The sequence below is a fragment of the Rhipicephalus sanguineus genome, chromosome 10 (assembly GCF_013339695.2).
Source record: "Rhipicephalus sanguineus isolate Rsan-2018 chromosome 10, BIME_Rsan_1.4, whole genome shotgun sequence".
NCBI classification, from domain to species: Eukaryota; Metazoa; Arthropoda; class Arachnida; order Ixodida; family Ixodidae; genus Rhipicephalus; species Rhipicephalus sanguineus.
This window is the reverse complement of record NC_051185.1, coordinates 144289417-144312276: the sequence shown is the minus strand read 5'-3', so window position 1 is coordinate 144312276 and position 22860 is coordinate 144289417. Positions and strand designations below refer to the sequence as shown.

The following is a 22860-nucleotide window of genomic DNA, read 5'->3' as shown; positions in this document are numbered from 1 at the left end:
GAACGCGTCGACTACAATGCCGTTTAAAGGGGAAGTTTTGGTCTGACGCAATGCGTGCACACTCACGCTGCGCACAAACATCAGTTTTATCGAAAAGAAGATGTTTAATGACGAGGAGGAGGAGAAAAGATGTACACGTTACCATAGGCGTGCGCACGAGGGGGGCAGAGGAGCCCCCCCTCCCCACTAGTCATGTGAAAGGGGACGCCAATTCTGCCCCCTACCTTTGCTCAGTCGGGCCTAAATTGCACGTCATTTTTAATGCGCAGGGTTATGACACAGGACGACAATGGCAACCGAGGATGTTGCATCCAAAGAACTGCTTTTTCCACCTTTATGCCGCAAAGCTGTGCACCAATGTCGGACCGTTGTAAGAAGAACGCCATCGCGTCATTTTCATTTTTGCATCCACAACGGAGCTTGTTTTCTTTCGAACTCGACCAGGGGGATGTGTGCGGGGAGGGGACGGGGGAGGGGGCTGCGGTGCAACTTCGCCCCCCCTCCCCCCTAATGAATAGCCCTGCTCACGCCTATGATCCTGGTAGTTAGCTATAGTGGGCAACCACCAGGCTCTGTCCCGCAGTTTTTTGCTACGAGTATAGCAAACTTTTCAATTTTTCTATATAACCTAGACCAGGGGTTGGTAACCTGCGGCCCCCGGCACGGCGCCGAACACCCCCCCCCCCCCTTTCTCTTATAACTGCCTATCGAAGGCCGACATGGCAGTTTTGACCTAAATTGGGACTTTCGCTTGTAATCTATGTTTGATAGCAACTTTATGACATGCATGCTGAAAATAAACATGATTTTAATCCAGTTTTGTAGTACACTATTGTTGACTAGCCGAATTTTTTCTCTTTGCTTGCAAAGCACCCCGGCCCGCTCCTGTGTCAGCTTCATGTAACTTGGCCCTCCGCCTCAAAAGGTTGCCGACCCCTGCCCTATAGACGACCGATTAGTTCCTTTTCCTTCGTCTAAATTCTAAATTTCCCCTCTTATATTAACCGCCGGTTTCATGGCGAATCCCCTGTAGTGGGTAAGAGCCAAGTATCAAGGGTCAAGCAAGCAGCAAGCAAGCAAACCTTTTGATTCGCACCTTATATCGGCCTTACTTGTTTCATTTGCCCTAATACGAACACAGGCATTGATCCAGTAGGACACGTGCAATCATTGGTGCTTTTGCATCTCTGATTGACCAATGGGCAACTTCAAAAAAAAGGTAGCGTTTCTCCAGCTGATATGACTCGTAGCCTTTTCTAATTGCACAGAGCTGGTGGTCACACATGCAAACGCGTATGCAGCAGAGAGGCAAAACCTTCAACTCTATTACAGAAAACACAACCGCAAAAAACACACAAATGGGGCACAGGTTAAATTTCGTATGAAACTTATGTTTAGGTGTAGATGCTGCTACTTCTATGACTTAGCCCTAAACTTTCAGACGTCGTCTTACTAGCATGGTCTGTGCACAGGAATCCATACTGCAAGAGAGATGTGGCAGCATAAATTATGCTGACGCACAGATACAGTTTCGAATTGTTTACTTCGATCATAAAACAAAAGCGCAAAAATTTCTAGCATGAACAAGTAATGAACTATTGCTTTCTGATTTAGCGATGGTAACTCAAAGAAGTCCCTTGGTAGCCACATTTCTGTTTGAATAACAGGATGATGTTCCTGATATGCATGTGAAAATGATGCATTGCCTCTAGACGCCTTTGAGTAACTTCCTTTGCACTTCACCTCATCCTAACCTATATGCCAAATATCAAACTGCATGTGACATAAAAAAAGTAAGGTACGCCAGGGATATAAACGTACCCATAAATTTATTTGCTCCATGCGAACCAACGTTAAACTTTACTTGATGAGCCACTATTGCGACACTTGATCCCACTTAATTGTTAGGCTTAATGATTCTCGGGCTCACAGTTTACGAAGAAAATTGAGAAACTTAAAACCTGCCTCGATCTGTGCACGTTCAGCGACTCGCCTTCTTATTTGGCGATCAGCCAAAACACTGAGCGCACTCTTCAGCCTTGGTCGCTTCATTTTAAACACCTATCAAAACAACGCGAGCACTCGGCACACCACAACACAAGCACTCGAACTGCGGACGATTGTCCCGCTCATTTCTTCGTTTGCATGGCTTCGGTTGCCAATTCGCCTTCAACAATGGAAGTACCGCGCATGAAAGTACTCTATTGCCGACAAAAGTAACGCGTGGAGAGGAGTATTGGCGATTTATCTCCACTAAAGTTTGCCGTGACTACTGACCGGTTTCCAGACGATGCTGCACCAAAGACAGACGAAAACGAAGCCGCAAAGAAGCTCCGCCGGCAACTTCCAGCGCCAATGAGAAAACTGCTGGCCGTTAGAGACCAAACGCAAGCTCTGCGAGCCAACGTAGCTCGTGAATAAAAGCTGAAAACGCGTGCCCCGGCCTTTTCATTGCGCCACGTGGAACCAATACTGGTGAGGCTTCGGAAGATATTGCGCTTCATCTTATTCGTAAGTCTCGAGTGTATACCCCGAGAAAAAAATTGGCCGCGTATCTTCGTGCTTCGCTGCAAATGTCGTCTAAAGACGATAGAAGAGGCGTTGCGTGAGATATGGACGCCATCTGGCAATACGTCGGGAAACATGAGTGCTGTGTTGCGGGCTGGTAGTCCCTGCGCACCAGCAGGCGAAGACCGGCGGTGACCAACGCGACCGGCGGGGACGCCAGCCAGCCCGAACACGCGGTTTGGCGCGAAGCGCCGAAGCAGAAGAAACGTCCGCACTCAACGAGTACTCTCCACACACTCTTTTATTTACACGTCGCCTGGGTAAAACAGGAATGCCAGAGCGGCGCCCCATGGCATTCGTACAGTGCAATACTGAACCGAAACAGAAACACAACAATGAGCTCGTGCAGAGGGCACGGAGGAAGGCAAGTTTCAGCGCAGTCGCATTTTCAGCGCATCTTAAGAAACTAGGGTCTCTAGAATTACGTATCTATGTATTTTCTATTAAAGGAACACACCACCTAATGTTTGCCTAGTGATGTTGCGCGTCAGATATGCGTAATGTCTGCTTTTTGATCAACAATGTACACAAGTATGAACCTAGTCAGCCGTTCAAGATGGCCGGCCCTTGGGCAAGTGGTTCAACTTTGGCCGGGTGGATCAATCGAGTGACGTGCCGACAAACAGAAAGACAGACAGACCAAAATTCCTGCGTTTAAGTTCCCCAAGAAAGACTATCGTCTTCAAAAGCGCGCAACCGAAGCCGACATACTCCGCGTAGTGATACACTACAGCTGCTCAGGAAGCATCGGCGTTCCGGCGACTCGGCCCCGTTAGGCAGCGTCGGATCCACAGCTGGAAAGTTCTGTGGTAGTAATGCGATGAGTGGTGCGTGCTTTCAGTCATATGGGGATCTGAACGCTGTGAATATGCTGACGGGGCGCTTTAACATCTTTATCTCCGCATGTTCGCGCTGTAACAACTCTTTTGAATTACGACCTGCTTACGAAAGTTTTTTATGATTTGGTAAATTCTATTGATGAAAAGGTGACGAAACGTAAGACATTACCTATAAATATGCGCTGTGTAAACAAAACCCCATCACATTCGTGCAACGTTGGTTTAATATTTGGTTGTCACATTCCAGCAACATCGCTATACTTTAGGACAACATTATCAACGTCGTTACAATATTACAGCAACAATATGTGCTACCAGAGAATTTGCCGTAGCCTGTCTTCCTCTTCTGCGTCAACATCAAGTTAATTAAGAAACTGTCAGTCAGCTTGGTAGCTGAAGTATCGATTTCTCGACATATTCCCTGCGATGACATATATTCCCTCCGTGGTGTACGGGTATGCGCCACAGGTGATTGACAGTTTGTCTACCCAGGAACGGCGAGAACAGACATTGGTAACTTAAATGCTAGAGAGTTAAGTAAAACCAACATCGGCAGCTTTGACTCAACGAATGGAAATAATGAAAATTAGGATCCCAGCAGGAATCGAACCCAAGCATTCTGCGTGGCAACCAGGTATTCTACCACTGAGCCACGCCGGGTCTATAAATTGGTTTGGAAAAACAGCCTACGCAGGCGTAATATCGGTGCAACGTCAATTGTGGCTGTGGTGCTGGCTATCTAATTTTACAACAAAGTAATAAACACTACATGATACTCCTACGATGTGTACTCCTACGATACGGGAGTCATATCAGATTGACGTCTGCAGTTCCAGTGTTGGCTCCGCTTTTATAGCAGTCTAATAAACATTACGTTTGTATTCCTATGATTCAGCAAGCTATATTGAAGCATTGCTCGACCGCGGAGGAATATATTAACGAAAGTTACATATGATATCCACATCACCGCATCGTAAAGTGCACTTCACCCACCAGAACGACGAAGTGTCCTCTTCATTTCTTAAGAGGCTGGGCGATGGCCTCATGCTGACCGAGGATGATGTCAGATTGATTGACAGCCATTTGTAGACTAGGCTATGTAGGCCACATACGCCCAGGTAGTCTACGAATAGGACAAACACTATCCACTGATGTTGCTCTACGTAGCACATCCAGGCTTACCAGCCTCGACGGCCTATGCCTCACCAACGCGAAAGGTGGCTTCAGGTTCCGACATGTCGCCGGCTCTGTCGACAGACAATTTGTCGACGAAATGACCGAGGCATCCACGAATTCCAACAGCTCTACTATACCACATGCTTCAATACATGGACCCCTCTTCACCACGATAACGACCGGATCCTACACCAAATCATGACCAGCTGCTGGTGCTCACTGATCACGGTGATGATGCCCTTGTTCAAGAACTGTCAAGAACTTCTTGCACACATGCACACGGGTTCGTGAAACGCGCGTGCGTTCTCGGGACACGTATAAGCGCTACATATCAGCTTACCGCTTCTGGTGTTCGTAATACCCACGTTTTCATTGGCAGCGTTACCCAACCGTAAACAACTGCTTATATAACACATATGCAGCTCTTCAACATATATATGTGTGCGTATAAAATATATACAAATCTTTAGCGTCATTTTCTAACGTGTCGCTCAGTAAAAAAGTTACGCCACAGTCATCTACCCGCCACATGCTTCGCATAACATCGACTCCCACGGTACGTGGGATCTGCCGAATTTTTTTCGTTTTCAAATGTACGACCTAATGTGGATAGATCCAAGACATGACATGGGGATTGAAACTCCTTAAAATGTTTTCAATTCTTCCGCAGACGTATTCAAACTCCTTAGGGCGTTAGCAACGGGAGCAGTAATCAAGAGAAGTCCACGATTTCCGGTCTTGTCTTGCTTCTTGACGATGGGTTTCAATGTTGGCATCGCCAAACTGTTCGTCCTGCAAGTGAATTAAAATGCACGAATGCGCATACTTACCCCCATTATCCAAAAAATGAAAGGACAGCTGTAAAATGAATATAAATATTCACCGCTCTGTCTTCTTCGCGACTCGGTCCCTGCGTTTCTACGGATGTCGACGTGGAGCGCGCCTTTTCACTATTTCTGTCTTCTTTTTCGGAACTTGACCGGCGAGACCGGTGGAATAAAGGTTACGTCCTCAGAAGAGCCGCCATCGCTGTCAGATTAGTCCGAGGAGACATATGCTCTGTTATTTTCTCCTAGATTCTCTGAGCTGTTGCGTCATTCACCCGGGGTCTGCTGCCGAGAAAGAAAAATAAGCGGTTTTATCACAGGAACCACGAAATTGCAGCCAAATATCCACAACGCAAGTAAGAATAACTACCACATTCGTCGCCAAAATATCGATTTCTCTGTGTTCCTTGAGTTCTTGCGAATAATTTGTCAATTCGCTTTATCACACGTGAAAATACAGTGAAACCTCGGTGATACGATCACAGCTCATACGAATTTCGGGGTGATACGAATTTTTCGTTGGTCCCGGCCCAGGCCCATTGGCCTGCAATGTAATGGAATGCGCTTGTTGCGAACCCATTTTCACCCAGTGACGTTTGATACGAACGTACGCTATCGCCCAGATACGAAGAGGTGCTGTCCGTGCTGTCGCAGAAGACGCTCTAAGCACGTGCGAGAGCGGGACGCAAGCGTGGGCATGCGCGCCGCACCGCCAATTCGTCATAATCACGGTGTAAGAAAAACACTTTTCTTACGAGATTCTGCGCGCGAATCTTTGAGGCTCTTATGTGCCTCTGTGTGCCTTCGCGATTAGATTACAGAGGACATTAGCGCCATGCTTTTTTTAAAGCGTCGACGCGGGCTGCTGTCGTTGTACTGTGTTTACACGTACCTGCCTCGTGCATCACACCTCCCATGAAACTCAACATGAACGTCAACATGTGCGACCGTTGAGGCCTCACTTGTGCGGACAGGGCCGTAAATCTCCCAAAAAACATCCCCAACACCACCGCGATAACAAAATCATACCACAGGACCGTGGTTCTGTAATTTTGTGGCCTTGATCCATCGCGTCAAAGCGCTTCTTTTGTTACTTTCACTGCAGTACTCTGGAGTCATGCAGAAAAGCATACTAAAATTTAGAAGGGGCTACTGCTGTCGCGGGTCACAGCGCACCTGGTTGATTAATTAAATACGTGCGTAACAACCGTATATTTACGAGTGTTGGCATGATTTCCGACATCTAAAAAGTTAGCTGACAATCATTCAAGGTTCTTCCTGACATTGCTGCGGCTCTGAAAAACAATAAATAAAAATGTACGCCAGCTTTCCTTTGTCGCATGCTAATTTTCCATGCTTTCTGGTGATACGAATTTCGCATGATACGAATATTTTTGGTAGTCCCGTGAGATTCGTATCACCGAAGTTTCACTGTATACGTAAATCCACCTACGTTGGCGGCAGCCGTAAAATGCTTTTGTACTCAGTCTCGCCGTTTTCAACCCTGCTGGACAGTTCTGGAGAGGCGGGTAACGCAGCAAGTTTGATAGTACTCATTAGATGATGACGTGGGTCCAAGTAGTAGCCCGGTTCCTCGTTCAAAAAGCCCGCTTCTCAAAGTGGGGCAGCGTTGCGACTGCCGCTGTGGGGCGCAAGTTAGTTCTGATTTAGGTGGCCTCTTTTTCATGTGAGACCAAAATTATTCATAATTACACATACACAATAGGTCGATTTATTCCCGGCTCAGTATTGTGATTAGCAGACGCAAGCTCGCCCGTTAAATCATAAACGTTACGAACAAATGACTGTCAGTGCGCCTTAACCGTTTTTAACGCAGGTGGCAATTCAATTTGACTCACTGAATTGAAAAGTCTGGCTACATTGCGAATAAGTTTTGTTGTCGCTTTTTTGTTGTTCGCGCACGTAAGCATCGCTCGCTTGAGTGTACTTGAGTGGTGTGTCGAACGGTGTCTGAGCGAGCAGAGAATTCCTCATTTTATCAACTTCTCGCTGTCGTGGAAGGTGCCAGCGTGTGTGGCCGCTGTCGATGTGACTGCGCGGTCGCCCAACATCGGTTGACAGGTGGCCGACAACGAATTTGCCTTGTCCGGTGAGTGGCAGCGTGAGTAGTGTAGCTGGTGGCGGAAGTAGCACGCTTTTAATGGAATTGCACAATGTGGCGCAAAAGGGCTCGTCGTGTTTTTATTTATCGACACGCGACTCCGATCGGCGCGTATCGTGACGGAAACACCGGTGTCGCTGATCCGTGAGCGTTCGCCGTCGTGAAGCGCTCTTTGTTTACCTCGCCTGTTTTGCGTGCAGCTCGGGTTTCTCTTTCTGCCAGGCGCATACAGCTGACGCTATGGTTTCGCATTGGACAGTTATGATGTCCGCCCCTGTCTAAGTCTAGTTTGACATCTAAATTCGTGCGAAATGTCATTGCGCGCAGATTTCAGCCCTCGTGCGCGAGTTTTTTAAGCGAGGAAACGTGAGATTACGGGGAAGAAAAGACGAACAGGGCTGAAAAGAATGCTGTTTACCTAGACTCCTAGAGTATTGTAAACATCGCCACTCGAGCCTGACCTTTACCGTGTTTGGATGATCCCGAAGTTTTTGACAACCACCGTTAAAGGCTCTTTTTTCGCTTCGTCGGCGCGGCATGACTCCGGACGAGTTCTTACGCTAAATAAATACCGTTCAGTGTAACAGCCACGCTTGCTGCCATTCGCATCTGATCGCATGACGTAATGCGAATGTCATTGCGATATCGGCTCAGGCGTGATCGGTTTTAGAGGCTCTTGACAGCCGTCGAATTTCTGCCGCTATCTCGCACGTCGGGTTCTTTTACCTGCATGCGTCATAAAAAGTAGAACTGACCTTTTACACGTAATCTGACCTTTTACACGTCTCTACAAATAGCGATAATGAGTTTCTTTTTTTTCTTTTTTTTTTATACGGGCAGTGTTGCAGATAGGGTCAATGGACAGATAAGGACAGTCGATGCAAAGCGTATCGACTGTTTCTTCATTCCGCAAATAGAACTGGTACACGCAAAAGATTTAAGTCACTGTGTGTCAATACATGTTTTGACACAACACAAAGCTTGTGAATTGTAACCAGGAAACAGGTTTCAAACTTTGAAGTATCCAAGTGCAGCAGATGAGACAATACACACCTATTTATGGTAATGCGCCAACAAGTCGTCTCCATGATCATATGACCGCTCATGAGACCTATTAAATCCAAGTTCTTTAAGTTCATCTAGGCATCCATCCAGCATACCATCTAACCATTGTGTGCATGGCCTGCCTTGTTTTATATTAGCCTCACACTGGCTAACATTATTTTCTTCTCCATTTAACTGGTGACTAGTGTCACATCAAGCTTAACCCCCGTATTCACAAACGCTCCTCGACTCGAATTTCGTCCTTCACTTGAACAAGTCGAGCACAGCGCCGCTGTTCGACCGAAAATGACGCCGCGCTTCTCAAGAATCGCTGCTGATAATCGCTGATATGCAGTGATTTGTTCCGCCTAGAAACGGCGCTCCCATCGACTTTCTCAAGTCAAGGTGGAGCGTTGAGTGAAGGGTCGTTCCAGAATACGAGGGTAAGTTTCATTGCGTCTTCTTGAACTGAACCTTCAATATTGATCTCACTTATTACTGGTATACTTGTTCATTTGGCAAGACACACACACTCCTGTGTGTGTGTGTGTCTTTGTGCTTCCTCCCTATCCCATTCCCCTCTTTCTTACTTTTCTGTCTCCTCTTACCCCTTTCCCAGTGCAAGGCAGCAAACCAGATATGTTTTCTGGTTAACCTCCCTGTCTTTCCGCATTACATTTCTCTCTCTCTCTCTCTCTCTGTTCATTTGGCAGTCTACAGGATTGTGCAAACTCTGCCAGCAGCTTGGCTCAGAAGAATGTAGTTTTTTTTTTCCTTTTTTTCTTTCTTTACTTTTTTTTTGCCAGGTCCCCGACTCCCACCTGTACATTACGATCGGTAATGTACAGGTGGGGGTGCTTACCAGACATATATTAGTTTTAAGGCTGACACCTTTGTGATGAAGGAAAGAAAAGAATATTTCAAGAATACTTCAGCTGCCGTAATCAATGGATCATCTATTTAATTGCCGTGCATTCCATTTTGTGCACTGTTCGTCTTTTTAATGAATGGAACCTAGTTTCGATGGGCATTAGCTCCATTCTCTGGACACGCCCTTTGTTGCCAGGCACCTGGCTGTTTGTGTCATTCTTGATCAAATGTTCCTTCATACATAACGATCATTCTTATGTGGATAGTCGGATACAACTTTCAAAGTCTGTGGCATTTCCTCCTCAAAGCCGGATGCACACAAGCCTGCACCAATGGGCACGCACCGCAGAATGACACCACGTGCCAGACGGCCGGTCACCCTGCCTTCAGAGAACGTTGTCGAGTGCATGAGCGGGACTATTTGATTATGTGCGGAAACAATTGACTGTCGTGCTTGCGAGACCTCTCCGAACTTCTTAAAAGTTGTATCCGACTATAGTATTTTGTTGCCACTCGAGCAGTGGCCCTGTGAAAGAGACGAACAATGCGCAAACACATAAAATTGCTGAGCATTCACACTGTCACCTGCCTTAGTGACCGAGCGGCTAATGCCAGTGGCACACAGTCACTTTTGATTGCGATTGGGCCCCTTTATGCAAGCTGCAGAAAGGAGCCTGTTAAGGAATTCAATGCCAATTGGGCTTAATCACAATCAGCAGTGCACCATGTGACATCAATATAGGGTGTTGCAAAGTTTAAGATGTGGGCACTTTGACGGGGGGTGAAATGCACACATACTGCTAAACTTAGATTTGGATTTCATGTTAAAGAACCCGAGGTGACCCCAAAAATAATCTGAAGGCGCACACTAGAGGTCATGGTCATATCGTGGTTTTGGCACATAAAATCCCAGAATTTAATTACACTACCATCAACCACCTGTTATCAAGGCTCCATGTTTTCAGTTTCACTCTGCTGTTGTCATGCAATCAGTGCGAAATGCAACCATATGTGAATTTAGTTGATTCTGCATGACAGGTGAGTGAGAGGGAGGAAGTGCTGGTGTTTGACTGTATGGAAAAGGTACCCACGGATTGGATGTGGTGACTCACGTCATTAGGTCAATTGACAGCTTTTGCCACGATTATGTTTGCACACGCCTCTGTTGATGTCAAAATTGGTGAGAAAAAGTCAGAAGCTTGGGGTTTACTTTGGGATTATTGGGAGGTAGTCTAGGGGGGGTTTTCTTTAAGCACTGCCTTAAATAGGTACAGAATGAGGCATTAGGCCAAAGCTAATTTGGGCTTAGTGACTAACCATCTGCTGCAGTGGCATCTAAAACATTCAGTAGGCATCGAAAAATGCCGCATGCTTAGAGCGTTTAAGGTTACTTGTGCTTCACACAAGAGCACATGTTTACTGTCTGGGATGTAGCTGGTGTTCAGTTAGAGCAATGTAATGTATATCAAAGGGACACTAAAGGCGACGTGGATTGTTGAAATAGCGTTCCCAAAACCTTGTAATGCTTCTTTCTTGCTAAGCAAGTATTTAGTTTGAAAGAAATTCACGTTTTAGTGCTCCACATGTTGTTAGCACAATTCAAACCACATGCCTCCGAGAATGGCTTTGTGACGTAGCCTTTGCTATGCTCACACTTTACTGCCTGAAAGCTGGTAGAGCAGAGCACAGCCCAGTGAAAACGGAACTTGCATTGTTCTCAAGGGTAACGTCAAGGAGTTCTTTTTTCCAGGAATGAAACAAATTCACAAGTTACATCTTATTGTCTTGTAGTGCACTGCAATGTTCTTTCCTATCATGAGTAGTTTGAATACTAGTGATGAGTTATACCCAGGACATTCTATGGCATATGGCCCTTGTTCTGTAATGTCCCACTGGTGGTGCAAATCGTGTCCTACGCTTACCTGAAGTTCTCGGTTACTGAAACACTTCTGTGCACAATATTGATGTTTTAGAGGTTCCCAAGCATTGACCTTTCATTCTGACATAAAATTTATTTGCCTTTACTGTCCCTGCAAGAAATGGGAAGCACAGCCAAGGGTGGCAGAGACAAAGAGGGGGTCATGAAATAAAAAATAAACAAGCTCTCAGGCCTAAAATGGAATCTGCTCGTACCGGACAGGAAAAATTGGAATAACCCAGAGGTGCCTTCATCGTGCTCTGGGAATAGAATAGGCTGATGATGATGCTGATGCATGCGAGAGCCCCTAAAGAGTTAAACCAAAACACACAAAAAAAGAAAAGGGAATACCTGGTTGCATTGACGGTATTCGTTGCTAAAAATTAGTGGTATACTAAAAATTGTCCCGAGAGGGGAGCAGCTCGATGGATAATGAGGCAAGCAAGTTTTCTCTGCCAAATGAAAGGCAGTGTCGTTCACATTACTGAGGATGAGCGCACCTGATAGCAGGCACTTCTTTGCAATCTCCTTACCTATCTCACCTATTTATTAACATCATTTGAACAATAAGCTTGCTGATGGGTGTTACCATGTGTGGTGTTTTAACATAGACTGAAATGAAATCTACTGAAGTGGCCATGTTTTTTTTTTCTTTTGCTGCCATCATGAGGTTTCTGGTATTGAGCCCCAGTGATGTCAGTGATATTCGGGTTCTTCGGAATGTTTGTGTGCTAAAATTGAGAAGCTTATTAAACAACCTTGGGCCAAATGTACATATGCCGATGCTGTTTGTTTGCCACCCACGGTGATTCTGCAAGACGTGAAACACTGAGTAATGTAATCATTCATGCGAGTTCTGCTATCTGCACTTCTTTAAGCATGTAATGTCTGTGAAGAAACATTTTGCTTTTGCGCAGGACTAACTTCACAGTGTGGCCATGTCGTACCTGCGGGGCTCGCCCAATTATGTCTGGAACACCAGGGATGTCCTTGGCAAGGGTGCCACCGGGGCTGTCTATCGAGGTGTCCACAAGGTTCGTTGTGAATGGAAGGAGCTGAGAGATTTATTGACTTCGAGTAAAAATCATGTTGGAGTGAACGAATATGAGGAAGGCATTGACAAAGTTTGCTGCTGTAAAGCTTTGGTCATGCCCCTTCCATGTGGCAGCTCTTGGGTTTGTTAAGGAGACGTATGACACGGATAGAAGATTGAGCTGCGTCTTTCTCAGCCATATTGTATTGTGGCCAGTGCGTTAATTTCACAAGTGAAGTGCATTGTTGACTTATTCATAAACACCCTCCTTTCGAACAAAGGTGGCGGACTGGCTGCCAGTCCGCCACCTCCTGCAGGAAGCTGCCATTTTGCGTTTGTTGACAGGAAGCAGGCAGAATGTTTTAATTGGTGCACTTATTCCTACATTACTGTGTATGTTAATTAATGCAGTTCACTAAGCAGGCGTAATTGATGAAAACCTGAGTTTCAATTTTGAAAAGAATTGCGCACTTTCGGGAGAAACAAACTGTCATGTTCGTATTTGGCTGCACCGCTCAATAAAAGTTTAATGCAGCGTCGTGGGAGAGGTGCCACTCCGCTTGTTGAGTGCTGATGGGAAAGATAAACGAGATGAAAAAGCAAGTTGTCATCACGGTGTAAGATATATATTCTTTAAGTGGGGAACATTCTTGCAATGCATGTTTGACCAGATAAAGTAACAATGTCACGCGTCCATTGGACCTATGACTGCAGTGGATATGTGTCATCAAAAGACTCAACATTAAGACAGAAAATGTTCTATGTTTCATTGCTATAGTAACCGACGTGGTTGGCGGCAATGCCGATGTTCGCATTGCATTTCTCAGTCGCAAAAAACACAGTATGCATTTCCAGCATTAGCTGCTAGCGGGCCATAGCTGCATTTGCTGACTAGTAAATTCAGATTTCCCATGAAGCGCCGGTTGCTATGGCAACACCTTTTTGTCTTGAAGTTACATCAACTTGCTGGTAGGTATAGCCGCCGTCAACGGTCCAACGGGCATGCAGTGTTGTTACTTTGTATGGTCGATCGTGTCTTGCGAGTGTCCTCACCTAAAGAGTATATATCTTACACCGTGGTTGCCACTCAACTGAGCCAAACTGACTAACCTTTGCATTACATCCGCGATGCACTACCACTTGTGCTGCAATAGCGGCTACTGCCTCACCTTCTTTTCTTGTGTGCTAACATGTGTGCATGCTTTAACCCTGGGAGTGCAATCAGAACCACCTGTGGCCGTGGTGGTGGATGAGTGTTGAACACTACTTTTGCCCTGGCGTAGTATGGGCATGGGCATGGGTCATCTGCCTTCTCCTTTGGGAGAAGCCGGATGACCAATTAGGCGTCCTATGCTACCCGAAGGCATCAGGCATGCCAGAGTCGAGGCCCAAATTGTGAAATTCATAAGATCAGGAAATGATCAAGGGCCGGGTTTTGTTACTCAGACAATGAAGCTGACAAGTAATAAAAAGCCAAGGAAAGCGCAGCTGTTGTTTGTAGTTTTCAACTGACGTGTGGGATTTATATAAGAAAGGATATGAAAGTGGATGCAAAAGCAACTTGCCACCATAACTTTAGGAGGGTCTCAACTCTGGCAGGTTCGATGCCTTTAGGAAGCATACTGTGGCTTGGCTATGCTTGCATGAAGAATCCATACTCAGTACAACCTAATCCAGTACAACACCGGACTTAAGTTCTTTTACTGTGTGCTTCAAAGGGTGGTTCCTGAGGCAAGCAGCTATTGAAAGAAGTTTGCCTTGGCTGTGATATCATAAAAAATGTGTGAATAGAATTGACTGGTATATATTTGAGGCTGCATTCTTTTGCAAGTTTGACTGGCCATTTGAGAACATCCCATCAGCTGCACAATGCTCACTAGCTGTAATAGCTTATCGGTTGTAGTCTTGTGCAAATTTGGTTCCTAGCCATGGTGGCTGCTTTTCAATGAGGGTGAAATGTGTGAAGGTGAAATGTTAAATGTGTGAAATGTGAGGGTGAAATGTGTACATGAACATAGTTGCATGTTAAATAACCCCATGTGATCAAAACTAACTCAAAGATCCCCTGCTATGGCACATGTGAAAATCATATTGTGGTTTTCGCACATGAAACCCCACAACCTATTTTAATATTTTGCTTGTGCTAGAGTGCAACAAAGCAGCGCTGCTAGCATGAGTCAACCTTGCTGAAGCTTTATTTTTGCCACTAGGCCCTCTCGTCCTCTAAGTAGAGCTTGAGTGTTGTCTTTCAGGGCTGGAGTGCTCCGGAGTAACCACCAGTTAAGTTTGAGTTTGGTATCGCCAGCCCCTCAATGATTCGAGTGCTCGCTGACAACGCGAAGGAAGAGCCAGAGTCTGGTCGAAGGCAGCGTTTATTCACGGCGACCGTTCGCACGGGCCGCACCCAGCGAACTCTCTCAGTTCCCGTCTTCCAACCGGCATTCCTGCTCAGTTGAAAAACAATCGTATAAACACTGTACGTTTCCTCTCTCAATTGAAAACCCATTAACAAACAGTGTACGTTCCTCCTCTCCTTGCTCTCAGCTATTAGAAAAGGAACCCGCGCGACGCTCTCCTTCCTCAGAACCACTCGCGTTGGCCATTACTGCCTACGGACGTAACCCGATATCCCGCTTCGGACATCGCTTGTCCTCCTCTGTTGCTGCGGCCACGTGGCCTGGACCTCGGCGCCCGCCTGACCGTTTCGAGAATCCGCTGCGGCGGTTAGCCTCCCCGACACGAACTCTCCAAGCAATAATTCCGGGAAACCCGCCACAGCTCTCGAGCCATGCATCTCTCCCGACAACTCCCTGTGTTGTCGGCACCAGGATCCGCCTCGCTGCGACCTAAGAGCTCGCAAACATAGCAAGCAGCAGCCCGCTCACATATTATGAGGCGCTCACACTCTCTGAGACTGACTCCACCCAAGCGTGGTTTTGTGTTATCACCACCCGCAAATGGCCATTTTAGGCCCTTGCTTGGCCGTCCCTCATAGACCCCACATTGTTTCAGGGCTTTAAGCTCCTAGTAATCAATCACAGTTGCATTTTCTTTAAATGGGAAAATATTAATGTTGCTATTTGTACATAGTACAAAGGTTCAGAAAAAATGCTTATGAATTTCTGGGCGAGAAACCTTCCCATTTGAGGAAAACATTATGTTTGTGGTTTTTCTATCAACTGAGCTTACTAGAGGACAAGGACACTGAAGCATTGCGGTTCATGAAAGGCAACAACCGTCATGATTGTCTCGTTTGACTCTGTTATTGAAAATTGTCAACCACTTGTTTGCAATATGAGGTAACAGTTGGATGGACGTTTTTCCTCTCATAAACCTTCCTTCACCTTGCTGGCTTCCACAGCACTGATTCTGACCATCTGACCTTTTTCTTTTTTTTTCGTGCAATTTGGGCAGTTTTTCAAGTTATTAACCAGATCTTAGATGCAATTGCTTGAAGTTGAGGCTTACAAAAGGGGGAAGGGGGAGCTTTTTATTGATTCCTATTTACCTGGTAAGCTGATGTGTGTAATTTTTCTTTATTTCGTCGGCCTAATCTTCCTTTCTGGGTTAATTGCTGCAGCAAACGGGTGAGCCAGTGGCTGTGAAGACGTTCAACCAGGTCAGCCAGCTGCGGCCGCTCGAGGTGCAGATGCGCGAGTTCGAGGTTCTCAAGATCGTCAACCACGAGAACATCGTGCGGCTCCTGGCTGTCGAGGAAGATGTGAGTGTTCTTCTGTGTAAAAGCTTTAATCACCTCCGTGGCAGAAAATTGTGAAACGTTTCCAGTTAAAGCAATCGTGTTGCCTACGGGACGGCATATGATATTCGTTGAAAAGCATCTGGTAATTTGGTGCTCGGATGTGGGCTCCCATACGGCATGAAGGTGCGCACATGTTGGTGCTCTGAAAGGCACCGAAGAGCATCAGGTGCATGCCCTTCCTTGTACTGCTGCTGCAAGGGGCAACAAAGTGCATTGGATGAACATTGTTTTTGTCTTCTAGTCCACTATTCAAGCAGACTGTACCTATGCTGTTCTTCGGCCTTCTATTTACAGTCCCTGACTGATTTTCCGGACCTGGTGTGGACTGCAAAATTGTTTAAAAAATCGAACAGCCCGAAAACTTATTGCAAATCAGTTCTGCAGAATCCCGCAAGGTGGCGGAAGGGTTAAGAAAGGGAAAATAGACAACCACCCGTTTGTAGCACGAAGCCACGAAGCGGGTGGTTGTCTATTTTCCCTTTCTTAGCCCAGAAACTTCTTAAGACATGAAAATGAAGTTTATTGGGGTTAGAGTGCAATTGTTTTTTGTACTTCGTGTGGAAAATAAACCAAACTTCCAAACTTCCAGAGTAGCCTAAAAAAATCCCTAATAATGCCCTGGTGCGTGCTACACTTGCAGACGAGCAAATTTGGTTGTACTTGGCAACGAGACGGTACGAGCACGTTTACCTTTTGCTACTTTTGTCAGTAATGTGTGGACGAACCCAGCTCATTCAGTGCATGAAATGGAATGATAGAATCAGTGGCAAAAACTTAGTATGCTGAGGCATTCCTGGGGGCAGTGATAAGGCTTTCTGGACTGGTGTTAGCCCGTGTGATCCTAACTCGGTATCACTGCATTGGCCTGCTATCATGTGCAGCAGTCCAAGAAGGAGATGGGGCTCTGTTCCTTTGATGTTTCGAGTGTGCTTTGTGTGAGCAAAGTAACCATAACAGCCAGTGTTTGGTTGGTGGTGCTGATGAGAACTTGCTAAGGAATGTGCTGATTCATCCTAACATGTTCAGTGTTCCACATCACGATTCTACGAGATTGGACATAACATGCCAATATGGCAGCAGTGATATGGTTAAGCCAACATGGAAGTGCTGCCCCCTCTCTTCCCTCATTATTCTCTCTGTCATGAAAGTACATCAGTGGGGAGAAAGGAGAGGTTCCATGGCACTCTGGAATGTGCTTCCGTGCCTTAAAGAGCACAGCAGCGGGATTTCCAGCTACCGTCACGTGTAGGAGTGTCATGTGACCTGAGCAGAGACGCCACGTTTGACGTCATTGGTAAAGTGGCACGTCTGTGCCGACTCTGGTTCTGGCAGTAGTGTGGCATAGGTTACTGCCCCCCCCCCCCCCTCCAGTGATACAGGTCAACCACTCACACTGGCAAAACAGTGATGCTCACACAATGCCAGGCAGAACCCTTCCTTTTCACTCAAATTTTGGCGTTGGTACAATGTCATACGTGACGTTTATGCTCAAGTATGCAACTCTCCCGCATTGGATAGCGACCGGAAGCTCTGCTGCTGCGCTCTTTAGTGTACGCCACTAGGGAAAAGCTGCTGGGGTTCTTCAAGGCCAAAATTATTCCGAAGCCCTGGCTTCAACTTTTGCAAAGCCCTGCTCCAAACTGTCTACAATCCTAAGCATTGACAGCTGGGCAAGTTGGTTCTGGTCAATACTGGGAAACATTCTACTGGCGAACAAAGACATGGACAAGATAGGATGACACACACAACACCAGACTTCAACTCATTTGAATTCTGGCATTGTGCATCTATCCTGTCCATGTCTTTGTTCGCGAGTAGGATGTTTCACAGTTGCCTACAAACCTGTTCAGTGGTTTTGTGCATGTTGTCGCCACTAGGTGGAGAACCACAGCAAGGTGCTGGTGATGGAGCTGTGCACGGGTGGGAGCCTGTTCACCATCCTGGATGACCCAGCCAACAGCTACGGACTCGAGGAGCACGACTTCCTTGGCGTTCTTCGCGACCTTAGTAGGTTTTTTTTTTCTACATTTTTCTCATTACCTAGATTCTGTCTATGTTGGTCTTCAACAGGGTATGCCTAATGTTGTTGCTGATTGGCTGGGGCATTCCTTCGCCACAAGATTGTGAGGCATGCAGGCCCGAACACAGAGGAGGTGGAAACAGGCACCACAATTGTCCATGTTTGCATTGAAAACATTGACAGAAAAACACATTTACACAGTGTGCTGGACTCCCAGTGTAGTGGGGCCAGGGCCTCTGCTAAACCCTGAGGGTACATCTTGCCATTCTGCATCTGTAGGATGCAGAATGGCAAGATGTACATAGCAGGAGGTGCGCAGGCCTCCTATTTTAAATGCGTGTGTACTGACACATAGCAACAGACTGACAAGTGTGCACAGTGCCCATGAGGTGGCGCTTTACAACCTACAGTTTTCTATTTCACAGTGTTGCCTCCAAGATGCAAGATTCCAAGGTTACTGTGTTTCAGTTTGGGCTTGTTTTAGGTTCCTTGTCCAGGCACTCTGTGTTGGCACTTCAGTGTTACGCGAAGAAACTTCAGATGCACACACAGGCCAGTAAGCAGGGGCAATAGGAAATGGCATGGAGGGCATGCAAGGAAGTGGACATCAAGGAAGCTCTAGTATTATGCAGTAAAACCTTGATTAACCGAAATTAACTGGACTGGAAAAAGTTGCTGGAATTAACTGAATGCTGAAATCATTGAAGCTGTCAAGAAAACAGTAAAGAAATGCCTGCAACATGGAAACGCTTTCAGTTATCAAATAAACCTGCTTATTTCATGCAGAAGCAGTGCAAAAGCTGTAATTCTTCAGAGCATCACATTGTCGATTTGTCTTTCTGTGTCCCCATTGTGATTATGTGCTACTTTCTTTTGCTGTAATTCTTGTCATCTCGTAACTGATGCGCGGTCGTAGCAGCAAGGGCCTCGAGACTTCTTCACTGTATGGCCGGCAGGTGACCTTTGTCGTCTGGGTTGTGCATTGCACTACCACGTGTGCTTGCCGATTATTTTTTTTCACTGGTGAGCTGGTCAGCAATGGATTGTTCGACCTTTGCGATGTCGGTCTGATGCCACTAAACAGGCCTCAGCAGCACCACTTTTGTCCCCAACAGTTTCTGCCACGTTTGGGGCTTCAAGCGCACATTTCCTTTGCGGAATCAAAGCAGAAATACAGCTCACCATATCAGCAGTGGACGAAACTGGTTCCCACTAGTGACTATAGGGATATGGACTATGCCACTCTGTTATTTTGAAACAAAGCCACAGAACAAGACAAGAAATACCAAGTAATGTATGAATGAAAGCACCACTTTTTATAGCAGGAGCCCGATGTACTAAAAAAATCACAGCATATCCACGGGGTGAATGATGAAGAGTTTGGGGCAAAGCCGCTTCCCGCGCATGAGCAGCGTCCGGGTCCACCCGGCGTCGCGTCGCTTCGCCGCCGCTTCTGGCTCTTGCAGTCCCAGGTCCGCTTCTCGCTGCGCACGTTTCGCAGCAGTAGCACGAGCCCTCGACACCTCCGGAGCCGCTTCTCGCTGCACACGTTTCGCAGCCACTTCCCGCTCTTGCAGTCCCGGGTCCGCTTCTCGCTGTGCACGTTTTGTAGCCGTAGCACGAGCCCTCGACGTCTCAAGGTCCGCTTCTCGCTGCGCACGTTTTGCAGCGGCCTCCTTGGCGCGCACCATCTCGGGATCCGCCTGACGCCGCGCACGCTTGGCGGCAGCTTCGCGGGCACGCACCGCCTCGAGATCCGCCTGGCGCCGCGCTCGCTTTGCGGCGGCTTCTCAAGCTCGCACCTCGGGATCCTGCTGATGAGCACGAGCGGCAGCGGCCTTCCGCACCCGGCGCTCCTCGTCGTCCATGGTCCGCCAAGCAGCACGAGCTGGCAAGCGCACTCGTACGCTGATGATCCGGGAAATGAGAGATCCCCGCGCAGCCCGCGCAGCAGCCAATCAGAGAGCAGCTGCACCGTCAACGCCATCTAGCGTACCTTCACCCACCCGCCATATTGTACACATGTCTATGGGACAGCGCTTGGAAACGAGACGAGAAATGGAGAGGACGACACAGAATGCGTACAGCGCCATCTAGTATATCGTCACCCAACTGCAGTTTGCATGCATCTCTATGGGACAGCGCCCTCTATTGTACGATAAGGGAAAAAAGAAGAAGAATACCTGCATAAGAACAGTGACCATTACAGCCAGAAGTTTTGGGCATACATAAGGACACTAGAACCAAAGGACACCCCTCAGGAAGATCCACTCGTACTACTGACTGAAAATAGCATTCCTCTACATACCAAAGAAGAAATTGAACAACACATAACTAAACATTTTGAAAATATGCAAACAAATCCAGTAGATCAATCACCCCAGATCAGCAGTAGAACAAAGGACAAGACCAGCACACCTGAAGAAGAAAAGCTGACAGGCCCAATTTCTAAACTAGAACTAAAAAGACGCATAAATGATCTAAAAAACCAGAAGGCATCAGGATTAGATGATATACCCAATGAATTCCTGAAAGCATTCAAAACAGAGGCAAAGGAAACGCTACGCGGCTGCCTCAATGATATTCTGGCAAGCAGAGAAATACCAAGAACTTGGAAAGAAAGCCGAGTAAAGCTGATCCACAAGGGAAAGGGAAAGGAAACAAGTGACATTGGGGCTTATCGCCCCATAACAATACTGAGTAACATTCTAAAACTCTTCAATACAGTCCTCAACCGCAGGCTCCAGAACCACTGTGAAAAAACCTCAATCTTGTCAGAATCGCAAAATGGATTTCGCCCAAACCGACGGACAAGTGACCATATTTTTACCCTAACCCAGGCAATAGAAATGAAAAACAGGGACAAATCTCAACTATACCTGGCGTACCTGGATTTACAACAAGCATATGACTCAGTGCCGCATTCACGACTGTGGGAGAAGCTAGAAAAAATTAATATCGAGGAAGACTTCATAAAATTACTAAAAGCATTATATGCAGAGTGTACGGCAGTGTATGAACTGGGCAAATATAAATCTGGACAGGTGAAACAAAATATTGGACTCAAGCAAGGGTGCCCACTATCGCCAGCACTATTCAATATTTACATTAACAGCCTACTAGAACAAATAGAGAAGGACCAGGGCTACGTCTTTCCACCATTACAACTGAGCGCCAAGAAATATACACAAAAATTTCATGCTTGGCATTCGCTGACGACGTATTATTGGCCGAATCCCCAGCGGACCTGCAGCACCTCCTCGACATCTGTTCTCGCGTAGCCCACGAAGATTGCCTCAGATTCAACACTGACAAAACACAATGGATGGGCATAAATATTGATGACAAAGACATAACATTCTCCATTCAAGGCAACACCATCAAGAAAACAGCAACATACAGATACTTAGGCATAACAATATCAGACCAAAAGAATTACCTTGACAAACACCAAGAAATACTACTAAAACAATCCAACCGCCTAAAAGGTAGGGTGTGGCACTTGTCACGGCATTCCTACAACTCCTACAGGGTAGGCCGCACGCTTTGGAAGACCCTTGCTGTGCCTGCAATAACCTACGCAGGCGACGCACTGGCGTACTCTACCCAAACAGTGAGATGTATGGACCGCCACCAAAATGAACTGGGGCGCTGGCTACTGGGAGGCAGCTTTGCAACAGCAAACGCAGCAGTAACAGGGGAGTTGGCCTGGTCAACTTTCGAAGCACGCGAAGCAAGGTCAAAAATACAATATGCGGGCAGGCTAAAGTTCCTGCCAGAAACAAATTACAGCCAGCGCATATACCTGCACCTTCGATACAGGGGCATAAAAACACAGTGGATGAAACGACTGGCTTCCCTGGAAAACAAATTCGGCCATAACACGAAATTAGAAGAAGCAAAATCTGAACGAGAATGGCGTCAAATAACACAAAAAACTATCACCAAAGCCAGCACAGAGAGGTGGCGCACGTCGGCGGCAAAGAAACGGAGCCTGCAGTTATACCTCAAATACAAGCTGGCTCCAGACTGTGAGCCACTTTACAGGGGCGACCGGGAAAGCGCCCTTCTGTTCCAAGCGAGGACGGGGTCACTGACCACGCAGCAGCGGCGTTGGGAACTGTTTGACGCGGACCTGTCGTGCCGCCTATGCGGGGCCACGGAGGAAACCATCCAACATATCATGATGGACTGCCCGCGACTCGGAGCAAGGGCGCACCCCACGCTAAGCCTGGCGGAATATCTGGGTCTCTCAGACGATTCCGTCGACACCCGAGTCGAGCACACCGAGAGCGCCAAGCGACGCCTAAAACTCTGGGACAGACTGTGCCGGCAAGTGGACAAACACCCCGACAGAATCCAGCGCAGCGACGGCTTGGTGACGGGCCGACAGCACGTCGGTAACGACGACACCAACGACACCGACGCCACTGGATAGACTTGGCTTGACTTGGCCGGGGGCACGTTTCCCCTGGTGGCGAAACTGGCGGTGCAATACCAGGCCCAAATTTTCAACAGTAGGGCTGAAAACGTGTGTGTGTGCGCGTGAAGTGCGTGTGGAGCGCGAAGTTTTGTCTGGTGGCGCTGCGAGCGCCTGCCTAGTGGTGTGTGTGTGCGTGTGTGTGTGTGCGTGAGTGCGTGTTGGAGCGCACAACATTTTTGTCCTGTGGCGCTGCGAGCGCC

At 47.0% G+C, this 22860-nt stretch overlaps 1 protein-coding gene across 1 annotated transcript in view; it reads left to right on the top strand.

Annotated features, from left to right (window-relative positions):
* Positions 1 to 7317: 7317 nt before the first annotated feature.
* LOC119372539 (serine/threonine-protein kinase TBK1) overlaps positions 7318 to 22860 on the top strand; it is a 145425-nt gene continuing 129882 nt past the window's right edge. Inside the window, exons 1-4 of the mRNA XM_037643019.2 lie at positions 7318 to 7520; positions 12282 to 12398; positions 15978 to 16118; positions 18035 to 18164. Of these exons, the coding sequence (XP_037498947.1) occupies positions 12303 to 12398; positions 15978 to 16118; positions 18035 to 18164 (367 nt within the window). The 5' untranslated portion in view covers positions 7318 to 7520; positions 12282 to 12302. The remainder of the gene's footprint in view (positions 7521 to 12281; positions 12399 to 15977; positions 16119 to 18034; positions 18165 to 22860) is intronic.